This window comes from Balaenoptera acutorostrata, chromosome 12, assembly GCF_949987535.1.
Source record: "Balaenoptera acutorostrata chromosome 12, mBalAcu1.1, whole genome shotgun sequence".
NCBI classification, from domain to species: domain Eukaryota; kingdom Metazoa; phylum Chordata; class Mammalia; order Artiodactyla; family Balaenopteridae; genus Balaenoptera; species Balaenoptera acutorostrata.
The window spans coordinates 36243251-36255437 of NC_080075.1; the positions used below are offsets into that span (position 1 = coordinate 36243251).

At 35.9% G+C, this 12187-nt stretch overlaps 1 protein-coding gene across 7 annotated transcripts in view; it reads right to left on the reverse strand.

The window, feature by feature from the left end:
* The window catches only part of ETAA1 (ETAA1 activator of ATR kinase), a 31932-nt gene extending 20346 nt beyond the window's left edge, over positions 1-11586 (reverse strand). For 5 of the 7 annotated variants that reach the window (XR_009009882.1, XR_009009881.1, XM_057557986.1 and 2 more), the window contains exons 1-5: positions 11171-11586; positions 9962-10090; positions 9613-9689; positions 6404-6516; positions 4091-6141 (exon numbers count right to left, since the gene is read on the reverse strand). Coding sequence is in view for 5 of the 7 variants with exons in the window: in XM_057557986.1 (XP_057413969.1) it covers positions 4091-6141; positions 6404-6516; positions 9613-9689; positions 9962-10090; positions 11171-11477 (2677 nt within the window). In the remaining 2 variants the exon portion in view is untranslated. The remainder of the gene's footprint in view (positions 1-4090; positions 6142-6403; positions 6517-9612; positions 9690-9961; positions 10091-11170) is intronic. The other 2 variants (XM_057557988.1, XM_007189761.3) reach the window with 2 other exon arrangements.
* Positions 11587-12187: the final 601 nt, after the last annotated feature.

Genomic DNA, 12187 nt, shown 5'->3' on the forward strand with positions numbered 1-12187 from the left:
CTAATTTATCTATTATTCTAGCCTGAAAGCTGAGAAACACAAGAAACTCAGAATACACACACACAATTTACATTCAGTTGACCATAAATTTGGAAGGAAAATAGGTTAATAATCCATGATGGCAGAAAAGAACATAGCTCCCTAAAACTGGCCTTACAGCTGGTTTTGTGATATTAATAAAGTCTCATTAGGCAAATTTGATTTCAACAGAGTCATTCATTTCTCCCATCAGCACTTCCTTTAACACAATCTGCAATAAAAACACATAGCAAGGTCTCAAACTATTGCGAGGTACAAAGCAAGAGTGGCTCTTTTTAATCTTAATCCCAAAGCAGGGGTCAGGAAACTTTTTTCTTCTGTAAAAGGCCAGAAAGTATGTTAACCTTTAAGAGGCATGTGATTTCTTGTTGCAACTGTTCAGTTCTGTCCTTGTAGCATGAAAACAGCAATGGACGATACATGTAAGTAAATGATGTGGCTGTGTTCAAATAAAACTTTGTTTACGGACAATGAAGTATGAATTCCATATAGTTTTCAAAAGTCATGAAGTATTATGCTTCTTTTGATTTTTTTCAACCACTTAAAATGTGAAAGTGGGACTTCCCTGGTGGTGCAGTGGTTAAGAATCCGCTTGCCAATGCAACGAACATGGGTTCGATCCCTGGTCCGGGAAGATCCCACATGCTGCGGAGCAACTAAGCCCGTGCGCCACAACTACTGAGACTATGCTCTAGAACCTGCGAGCCCCGACTACTGAGCCCACGCGCCACAAGTACTGAAGCCCACGCGCCCTAGAGCCCGTGTGCCACAACTACTGAGCCTGCGTCCTGCAACTACTGAAGCCCGCACGTCTAGAGCCCGCGCTCTGCAATAACAGAAGCCAATCGCAATGAGAAGCCCACGCACCGCAACTTAGAGTAGCCCCTGCTCGCCACAACTAGAGAAAGCCCGCTCGCAGCAATGAAGAACCAATGCGGCCAAAAATAAATAAACAAATAAAATGTGAAACTCATCTTAGTATGCTGGCTGTACAAAAACAGGCTATACAGGCTGGATTTGGACAGGCCACAGTTAGCCAAACCTAGCTTAAAGCAATGAGGTAGTTAGAAGGGTTTTGTTTCAAAGATATTTCCTGGAGAGCAGCTTGCTATACCAAAGTAAGAGGAAATAGAAACAACAGAAAATATCAACAACGTTAATATTAATTAGAATATCAGGCACTATCAATAAACTTAACAGAAAAATTGTAAAGTAAACTGAAAGGCAGATTATCCATCCATAAAAAAATGCAGATAAGACAGGAGTTTTGGAAAAATTCAAATATTCCAGAGAGATTTAGTTTTTAATGGAATTACAACTATAAGTAAATAAATTCATGTTGGAAGCATGCTTCAATTAATTACACTTATTTAAACATAAACTTAAATGTTTAAACTATTATAGACTGACAACAATTTTAAAGCTTCAACGTATCTAGTTTCGGTGACAATGTAGAGAAGTATTCATTGTCAGTGTTGATAAGAATATAAATTGATGCGATTGGGGGGACGATTTGGAGATATCCATCAAAATTTAAAACATTCTGAACCTTACATAAATTTTCAGTAATTAACATACAATCACACAAGTGTGTGTAAATTTATGTAGAAGAATATTCACTGGAGGACTGTACTGTTGTTTATAATGCAAAAAACTGCAATCAAACTAAACCTCCATCAACAGAGAAACAGTTAAATAAATTATGGTACATCCATATAATGACATACTATGTAGTCACTCAAAGGACTAAAGCAAATCTATATGTACTAACAGGAAAAGATAGTTACAATGTATTAAGTGAAAGCAAAACCAAGTTGCCAGATAGTGTATACTATATAACTTCCCTGAGGAATAACTGGAGGAAAGGAGAAATAGAGGACTTACCTTTTTACTTCAAATTAATCTATACTGTTTTCTTTATTTTTATAAAACTACATATTACTGTTACAATTTTTTTTAAAGGGAAGGATCACTTAAATAGGAAAGTTGTAGCAATAATGCCAACAAAAGCATCATCTAAACAGACAACAATCATGTTAAAAGAAACTAAAAACTCCCTTACCATAGTAGCTTTGATCTACATAATAGGTAAGAATCCTAATGTTTAGCCCCAAGTGAGGGAGACTGATTAAGGAAATCTATCATTACAAGCTAGCATAGTAAATGCTGTAACAGAAGTTAGCACTGGGTATTGGAGAAACCCAGAGAAAGCGAATCTTAATCACTCTGCATGGTTAGAAATGCACTGGGTTTTAAAGGATAAACAGAAAAGAGCCAGCAGATTTGGCGTATGCATGTGGGGGCACTAGGTTTCTGGTGAAGAGCCCTGGGCATTAAGAAGCACATGTAGTTATGCCAGAAATATTCCCTTTTAAAAACTACTACAGTATCAGTGAATGACAGACTTTTCACATTATATTGCATGATGTTCATTCAAATATTTATTAAACATCTAACTGGCAGCTGCTGTGGTAGGCCTAGGTATTCACTGATGAGACAGACAGTTATCAATATTTGATTGCAAACTGTGATAAAAGAAATGAAGGAAATAAGAGAGATGACTGAAAATAACAAGGAAAGCATTTATAGACTGTTGAAGGAAGGCTTCTGTGAGATAGTAATATCAATACTGAAACTGAGACCTAAGGATAAAAAAGCACCAACTGGACTTCCCTAGTGGTGCAGTGGTTAAGAATCCACCTGCCAGTGCAGGGGACATGGGTTCAAGCCCTGGTCCGGGAAGATTCCACATGCCACGGAGCAACTAAGCCCACGCACCACAACTACTGAGCCTGCGCTCTAGAGCCCGCAAGCCACAACTACTGAGCCCACACACCACAACTACTGAAGCTCATGTGCCTAGAGCCCATGCTCTGCAACAAGAGAAGCCACCACAATGAGAAGCCCATGCTCCGCAACAAAAAGTAGCCCCTGCTCGCCGCAACTGGAGAAAGACCACGTGCAACAATGAAGACCCAACACAGCCACAAATAAATAAATAAATAAATTTATTTTTTTAAAAAAAGCACCAGCCAAAGGAGGGGTGGGGGTCACATGCTGGGAAGCAGTGTTAGCTGGGCCTAGCAGTCAAAGCTCCTAAACTAGAAAAGAACCTATTCTGTTTGAGGAACTGAAATACAGCTGACATAGCTGATGCCTAATAGGTAAGGCAAAAAAAGAGGACAGGAAGGTTAAGGAGAGATAATCCAGGGCCTTGTAGATCACAGGGTAAAGTCTGGATTTATTTGAAATAGGATGGACAGTGGCTGAAGGTTGTCTTTAAGCAGACAAATGCCATATTTGTTTTTATTTTTTATCTTGTTTTAAAAGATGATTCTGCTGTTTGGAGACTAGAATTGACAGGGAACAGGTAAAAGAACTGTAGTAGTCCAGTCAGGAAACGTTGGCTTGGATAAGGGTGGTAGCAGGAGACAGTGAGAAAAGTGTACAGTTTTCAGATATATTTTTTGAGGTAGAAACAATGGAACTTGATAGAAAGGAGAACTGGGGAAAAGAACTGTTAAGAATCAAAGATCACAGGATGTACTGAGTAAGTAAATAACAATTCTAACCATCATAACTAACAGTTTTATATAAGATGGTATTCTAGCAAAGGCATTTAATTAGAATGCTCTAAATCTTCAAATATTGTTCACCTCAATATTCTGCTAAACATAGGAGTAAGATTATTCAAATTTTAAAACAATGAGATATTTAGTGAACACAAGGAATCTTCACACAATAATACAAGAATCTATAGGTAAAATTTTCCAGGAAATGATTCAGAAAACATTCAACACATACTTATCGAGTGCCTACTATACACTACTCACTGTATTAAATGTTGGCAAAGAATTCGATGCAGTCTTTTAAAAACATAAATCACCCAGTGTTTGTATATTCCAGCATTATTTTTTTTCCAGCATTATTTTTAAGAATCACTTTAAGACTTCTAGTTAAACATCATAGTTTTTAACTTGTATGTTATGCAAATTCAATACAACAAATAACTAGTTTGGTTACTTTTCAAAGAAAATTATTTCATACATACCTTTTGAAGTTTGTTTCAAAGATTCAGAAAATTTCACCAAAGACTGCTGTTGAACAGCCTTCCCACATAATGGGTTGACAGTTTTATTTTTCTGCAAACCCTGTGTGATTTTGGTACCAGAAATACTTCCTGTTATACAATTGTTATTAAACTGAGAAAGAATTTGAGAATTTTTCATCTTTATAAACGTGTACTTAGAAAATCTCACTGTTCTGTTAAGGTCACTCTGAGCTTCATCTGTTACGGTGCTATGCGATAGATGTGGAGTACTCAATTTCTTCTTATTAGCAGCAATTTCTGTACTCATATGATCTGAACTCACATTCAAACTTGAACTTCCTGTAAGAACCGATTTGGAACTATTCACTTGTTTTGGAACATCAGTGTTATTCCAAGAGACATGCAGATTATTGATCTGACAATTTGAGTTCTTAGAATATATAGTCAAATTTGTCGTGGCACCTAAAAACCCGGGAGAATTTCCACAAATTTCCCTTTTCTCCATCTTCATTGATTTATTTATTTGTAAGCTATCTGTCAATGAAGATGTTTGCACTGAATCGCTGTTCAGATTCAAATGCTTTGATTGCACCAACTGACTTCCTTGTTTAGGTGTAGTAAACACATTTTTGGCTCCATGTTTAGAACTATTATTGATCCCAAGTACACTTTCTGATGTCTTGCTGTCCACTCTAATGTCTTGTTCCTGAGTTAGTCTTTCAATATCATCACATGCTTGGTATAATAAATCATCATCTACATCATCTGCTTCCCAGGTATTCTCTAAGTGATGACAGGCTTTAACAATTTCATTGGTAAATGATGTATCATTCCAATCATCAAAGAAAGAACTAAGCTTTGATGCATTAGTCTGATTTGGGTTACAAACACTAGTTTTATTGCCCAAAGTTGCAGAGCCTAAAGGCTCAACATTAGTAGGTGCCTTCAAAGACTGATTAAAAATGGACTTATTTTTTTGTTCATTAGAACATCCTGGGTTCAAAGTAGACTTTTTTTCAGAAGCATTTACATTAGAAGTAAATTTAATATGGGTATCTTCATTTACTTTTGCCAGATTAGATGCAACTGCACAGTCTTGAATTTTGTCTTGAACAACAATTGTATTAAAAGATTTCTCCAATTTCATTTTATTTCCAGTGGATGATAATTTATTTGGTTTATCATTCGGCTGTGGTGAAAATCTGTATTTTGCAGCATCCGTTAATTCACTGTTCCATGTCTTTGAAGGAAGATCTTGTAAAATTTTTGAATCTCTTAACCTGGTATCTAGACTTGTATTCATTCCTGACTTACTTTTACCATTTTTACTGTTAAAGGTACAAATTTCCTTTTGATCAGTAATCTGGGCTGTTTCAGGGGCAGCGAAAAGTTCAGACATTTCAATATTTTGCATAACAAAAGGTTCATTATTTAGTAAGTTTTCCCAATCATCCTCAAAGTCACTGGTAGTAAATGTATCAATGTGCTTATTAAAAGCTCCTGGTTCCTTAGTACAGGCAGTCACATGTGATTTTGTCATTCCAGGATTATCTACTTGACGAGAAAGTGATCCTTTGGTTTTATTTGGCAGTTTTTCAGTGACCAGAGTTTCATTAGTAATGATGTTCTCCTCTTTCAAAGCGTTTTTCTTTCCAAAGGTAGTATTACTGGTGTTCAAGAAAGCATCTGACAGATCTTGGCTTAACCGTCCACTACATTTCTGAGTAGAACCATCAAAAATGGCGATAAAGGCTGCTTCAGCGTTTTGGTCAAATGGCTTCTGACTGCTATTTTGATCATTTACTACAAATATCCTGTTTTCTTTCACTGGCTTCTTTATCATAGCATTATCGATTTCAGGAACTATATCATGTAGCAACTGCGTCTGTACACTATCTCTGTAATTATTTAAAGTCTCTGCTTCTGAAATCATCTGGATAAGATCATGATTTCTCTTGTTTTGCTCTTGAATCACATCTAGCTCTTCCATATTTTTATCAAATTGCTTAGCCAATTTCATAAGTTCCTCCTCCTGATTTTGTGATTTTAACCTATTAAACAAACATTTTAAAAATTACAACTAAGTAAAGTTCTAAAAGTCATAAATATTCAGTTGTTATTTAACATATTTTAATGTTAAAACTCAAAAGTTTTAACACATACTGATATTATAATTATTTTAAGTCAAAATTTTACATGTCAAAATTTAGGAAAATAATTTATAACCATTTTGACATATTCACAAAACCAAAACAGAATATTAAAAATATTTACTTCACTGAATGTTAGAAAAACTGCAACGTTTGAACTTACTTTGCACAGCTGAGTTTTGCTCTTGATTTTCCTTTTGCTACACTAGGAGTGCAAGGAATAGCAGTTGCACCAATCCACACGCCCAGCATGGAGTCTGTTGTTGGTTTCTCATCCTTTGGCAGAAGGGGAAAAAAAAGAGGTGTAAAAGTACCAAAACCAACCAAACAAAAATCCACTTTAATTATGCTGAATTATTTTCTTAAAGCAATAATTTCTGGTAAGGTGATAGCTACTAAACAAACTCCAAAACAATGAGAAGATGGAGGACAGCACTAACAAGCTGCAAGAAGTGATCTATTTATGTTTCTGGGAATGAAAACACTCAGAATTGGGAATTCCTTATTTTCAAAAAAATTTTGTTTTTAAGAATTTAATTAATTAGGAAATGCATATTCAATAGTAAAAGCACGTTTTTATCAAAAGAAAACTGAACAACTTATTTCAGTTGTCATAAGATATTCATAAAATAAACATTAGCATCAGAAATAAACCATGTAGCAGGAATCATTAGAATTTTGAATAAAGAGAGATCCATATGGAGTATTTTCTGTATCACCTGATTCTCCAAATTTTCCCTATCCCCATTATAATGCTTATCTAAAGTTGGGACAATCCATGTTGACCTTAACTGACAACACTTAGGTAGAATTAAGACAACTTAGAATTAAATCAGGACCAAGTTAGAGATAAGTGCAAGGTTAGAACTGATGCTGTGAATGAGGGATAAGAACAAAAAGCAAGTAGAGAAAGCAGGTAAAGAAGTTTAACCAGTATTAAGGCTAGAAAAAAGCCATTTTAGTCCTGGATCTTTCTGCTATACCCTTCAGTCACTTGATCATGCATAAAATTAGATAATAAATTTGTGTATTAGTTACAAACTAAACCAATAAATTAAACAAGTTAATCATTTTCTACTCTATTTTTATAGTACCTAGAATGAGCATAAACAAGCAACTATCACACAAATTAAAATAATCTTATCACTAGATTATAGATTACTTGAAGGCAAGGACTATTCCTGATAGTTCAGCATCTAGCAAAATGCTGAGCATAAAGATGCCAGTTCATGTTTATTCACTAGAAAGTTAGGTGAAAAGATACCTACAACTTGGTACTTCAAAATCCTCAATCAACAAGCAGTTTTCTTAGATGTTCAGTTGAACCTAGTAGATTTTAGCTTTGCAAAATACCCAAGGAAAGCAATAATTTTGATTTTAGACGCAATACATATTTTCCCTTTTGTTTCAACAATCTTGAATTTAGGGAAAAATAACATTCTTAATGATTTAATTATGGATTTTTTTTGGTCCATTTACCAAGTAATTTTAAATTCATTCCATTTTTAGAATATAAAAGTACGATAACTTTATACATCTAGTTATATATATACATGGGTCCTATGTATTTTTTATAGTATTTGTAAATATTTTTAAAATTTCCACATCAATACTTACATAATTACAATAATTACAATCCAGGTACTGTAAAAGGTATCTAAGCACACATCCTAGAGTATACTGTGCAGAGCTGTAAAAATGATGGAAAAATATACACCATCTTCAAAGAACAACATTGTACAAAAAGTATCCCTGAAGAAAGCAAAATGACTGACCAATTAAAAGTACAAATTTTAAAAAATGTCATCTCTGGAACTATTAAGGTGACTTAAATAATTATTTGAGGAGGGTAACTCACCTAAAAATAAACAACATGAATATGTCATTCTAAGAAAATGACAAGTTCTTAAAAAGACCTTGATATTACCAAAGATTTATGTGCTTTAAAAGTGCTCAGGTGAAAATGGTAATATTTAAAAGCAACTAATTTCACTGTACTTTTTCTTATACACAAGTTACCACTTGCATAATGTTGCCATTTCTTTATGTGAGCTATTATTTCCAGCCCACTTAGGTAAAGAGTCCAATAATTTACTCAACTCTCTTTTTATCACTATTGAGGCTGGCCAGCCCAAACACATTTTATTATGCTTCTTTCATGTGAAACCCACAATTAATGAAGATCTATTGTTAACTTATGAAGCAAGCAGTGTATGGTATAAAGGCTATTTAACTAATGAACTGTATGTAAAATGCATTTCTATGACATGCCAAACGTGGAATGTAGAGCTAGTAGCAAGAGTTGTTTTGACTGTGTTAGTTGTAATTCTGGATGTTTTATAGTTGCTAAGAAAAACTTTATTTCCTGTCTCCTCCACCTGGATGATGGTGATCCTTGCAACCACAGTTTGGGCCAGTGTCATCTCTTGTTTATGGTCAACATATAGTCACTATCCAAGGGCATGTCAAGGAAAAATACTAAACTTCCTATGGAGAAGACACTAAGCAAAAACTGGATGTTTTCTGGATTTAAATGTTGCTAAATAAGAAAAAGAGAAAGGAAAGAGGTCCAGAACAGAGGTTGACCTAAACTTATACTTCTCTTACACTCAAGCATTACAAGAGCTGAAATAAAGAAGAAATTTTTGAATACAGTTCTGTTATAGCAAATAATTCAACTATCATAATTAACTTTAACCTAGCATTTGTAGTGCTCTGTAGTTTACATAGAATTTTTATCCAATTCAGTCATCATAATAATCCAAGAAAGAGAGCAATACAAGTAATAATTCTATTTTAATGGCTGAATGAACTAAAGTTCTGAGAGTTTAAGCGACTTGCTTAGGGTCATCCAGCATAGGAGGCAGACTGAGAACTAACTCCAAATCCAATGTTTTTTCCATTTTTATGTTTCTTGATGATATTATAAGCCAACAAGTATTAAGAAAAGCAGTTTCAATGAGGAAAAGGTGTGCTATAGACGGAGAAAAAAAATACCCATCACAAAAAACTTAGAAGTTTAAACTTTTATTGTGTGATTCTACTCTTTTAGTAACTTGAAAAATGATACCATATATTGTTAAATAACATTAAAAACAAAATAAACACAAAGCTCTAGTTAAAAATCATCATTCTAAGAAAGTATATATATATATATGCTTAGGAAAATATATATTACCAATTTTAAATTATGGTCCTTTTTTCAAAACATGCATTCCAGTGGTAGAAAAGGTAAAAATAATCTTTGCTGCTCTGTTTTTAGAAAAGAGAATTGAACAAGATGAAATATTTTTCACATAAATGAACTATAAAAAAAAACTTAGTGGCATATTTTCACTGTTTTAAAATAAACTATAAAATACTGATATTTACCTGAGGAGCAATACGCTTAACAATATGTGAGATTTCATCACTATCTGTGGTGTAAATCTGCTTTTTTCTTCCTTTACCTAAAGAAACAAAGACATTTCTATAAATTAAAAACAAAAAACTAATTTTTAAAAATAGTGGTCACGTCTTAGAACACAATTTTAATTAGCATGGCTTAGATCACTATGCATTCTGACATCACACGCATATCACAGCAACATGATCACTTAATATTCTCGAAAAACATTTGCTGTATAAAAGTTTCTTATGTGGATACCCGACTGAGATTCTACAGTTAAATCCTAATCATTAATCAAATATTCACCCAGATAAAAATGTTTTAACAACTTACCTAACTGTTTTGTCATTGGAGAATTCTGATCCCAAAAGATATCATTCTGTCCATCTGGATCATTAGGAGAACTGAAGGTAGATGACAATAAATCCATTTGCAGCATTCTCTTTGGTGTTTCATACATTTCTACATAAAAAAAGATTAAAATAACAATTGTTGCATTTTAAAGCATTACTTTACTTCATAATACCCTGATGTTAAATACCAGCTTAGACTAAATTTTTTTTGGAGTCCAATTATAAATTTCTTTCTCAGAGATGATTATATTACGTTAGCCAGAATTGAAATGTTTCACATAAAATCCCTGTAGTACTTCATAAGTTTGACATTGTAAATAGCAAGTATTTTAAGACAATCTAATAGCTCTATAAATGTACAATACTGTATAACTTAGTCATTCCATTCATTACCCCTGGAACTAGGAGGTTTTGGGAACCACCCGTAATTTACAGACACAGTTCAAAAATCAAAAGCATTTCAACAGAAACTTCAGAAAAAGTCTATGTTTAGCTTCCTTTTGCCAACTCTATCCAACTACACTAATTACTTTAAAAAGCTTCAGTAAGCCATTTCTTGGTTAAGTTTTGCCTAGTATCACTTTTTGTTTTTGTTTATTCTGCAACTGCTTTGTCAAACTAAAAACAAGGTAAAAAAAGCTGTATTTTAAGAACATGCTCTAGGAAAGAGCTCTTATATGCGTTTCAATTCCTACCAGGATTTATTAGAAAAAAATTGAACACCAAAAAGTGATCAGAATGAAATACTCAGGGGCCCTGGGTTTCCTACTATGAGGGACATTATACAAAGGAACTTCCGGTTTATTTATAACGAGTTGAGACATCACCAAGGCTTTGAGGATAGAGACAGCTATATATTCCACACGGCCCCTTCTCTAAGTCAGATCAGGGCAAAAAGTTTAAGGGGAAATAAGTGCCGTAGGAATAAGCAGAAGGCACAAGATATTATATCTCCTCGCTCTGCCACTGTTGATGCCTGGAGGAGAGCCTACGAATTAGCCTTCCTCCCTCCAACAGGTAAACCCCCCAATCTATTCCTGTGGCAGGAGCGACAAGTGGGTTGTCACGCCTAACGGGGCAGTGCTCACACTCGGGGATGAAAGCCCTGGGGGAGTGGTGTCGCGTTAAGTTTGGACTCACGAGGGAGAAGCCCAGGGAAAGAAAACACAACTTCAGACTCCACTCCCACCTGCACCCGGGGTTTCCCGGTCACGAGCTGGCTTCTGAAGCTGCGGCGCCGAAGCCCAGGGAGGCCCCGCTGCCCACGTCTCACCCTCGGGGTTACTTTTACTGCACGAAGCGGCTACTGGAGGCTGCTGTTGCTGCGGCAGGGGCCGGGGAGGCCTCTCTCCAGCGCCACAGGGCCCTGAACCGCGGGCCGACCTCAGCCGCCTCTTCCCCGTTTCGACCACCGAGCTGCATTCCTCAGTCGCCGCCGCTTTGCGCGGCGTGTTCTTCAAGCCAGGGCTGTCCCCATATTTCCTTCGCCGACTCATTGCGTAGGACGCCCTCCACCAGCCGCTTCTCCTTTCACATTTTGCAACGGGAGGAGTAGAGCAACGGAACTACAAGCGACACCCCGCACCAACGGCCGCCGCCATTTTGGCCGGTGGGACGCTCGTAAGAGGCGGGTTCTGATTGGCTGCGTCCGGACGAGGGGCGGGGCGGCCAGGGTGCGAGCGGGCGCTTCGGAAGCCCGCATCGCGAACCTGCTCTACTCTGCTCGGATTCGTCAGGATAGGAACTGGTTGTTAAGGGACAGCCGTCTGGCCACCATAGCTGAGAGTGAGAGCATGCGATGTGGAAAGAATCCACTGGCATCTTTGTATTGAGTTTACTCGGATTCAGGTTCTTGTGGGGTTTAATATTTCGAAGGAGAGGAAATACAAGGTATAGATTAGGAAGGAAGGCATGAAACTTCTTTCATGGAGGATATGTGCATAGAAAATCAAAACATGTAGGAAAAGTTATTAAATTCATACATTAACAGAGTTGCTGATATGAAGTCAGTATTCGAAGATCAATCATGTTTCAATAGATTAATAATAAATGTAACATTGACTTTTTAAAAAAATATGACATAGTAGCATACAAGGTATCAATTAACTAGGAATAGATTTAACCAGATTGCAACACCCCTACAGAGAGAATTATGAAATATTTTTGAAAGAAATTGAAGACCTGATAAATGGAGAATTATACTATG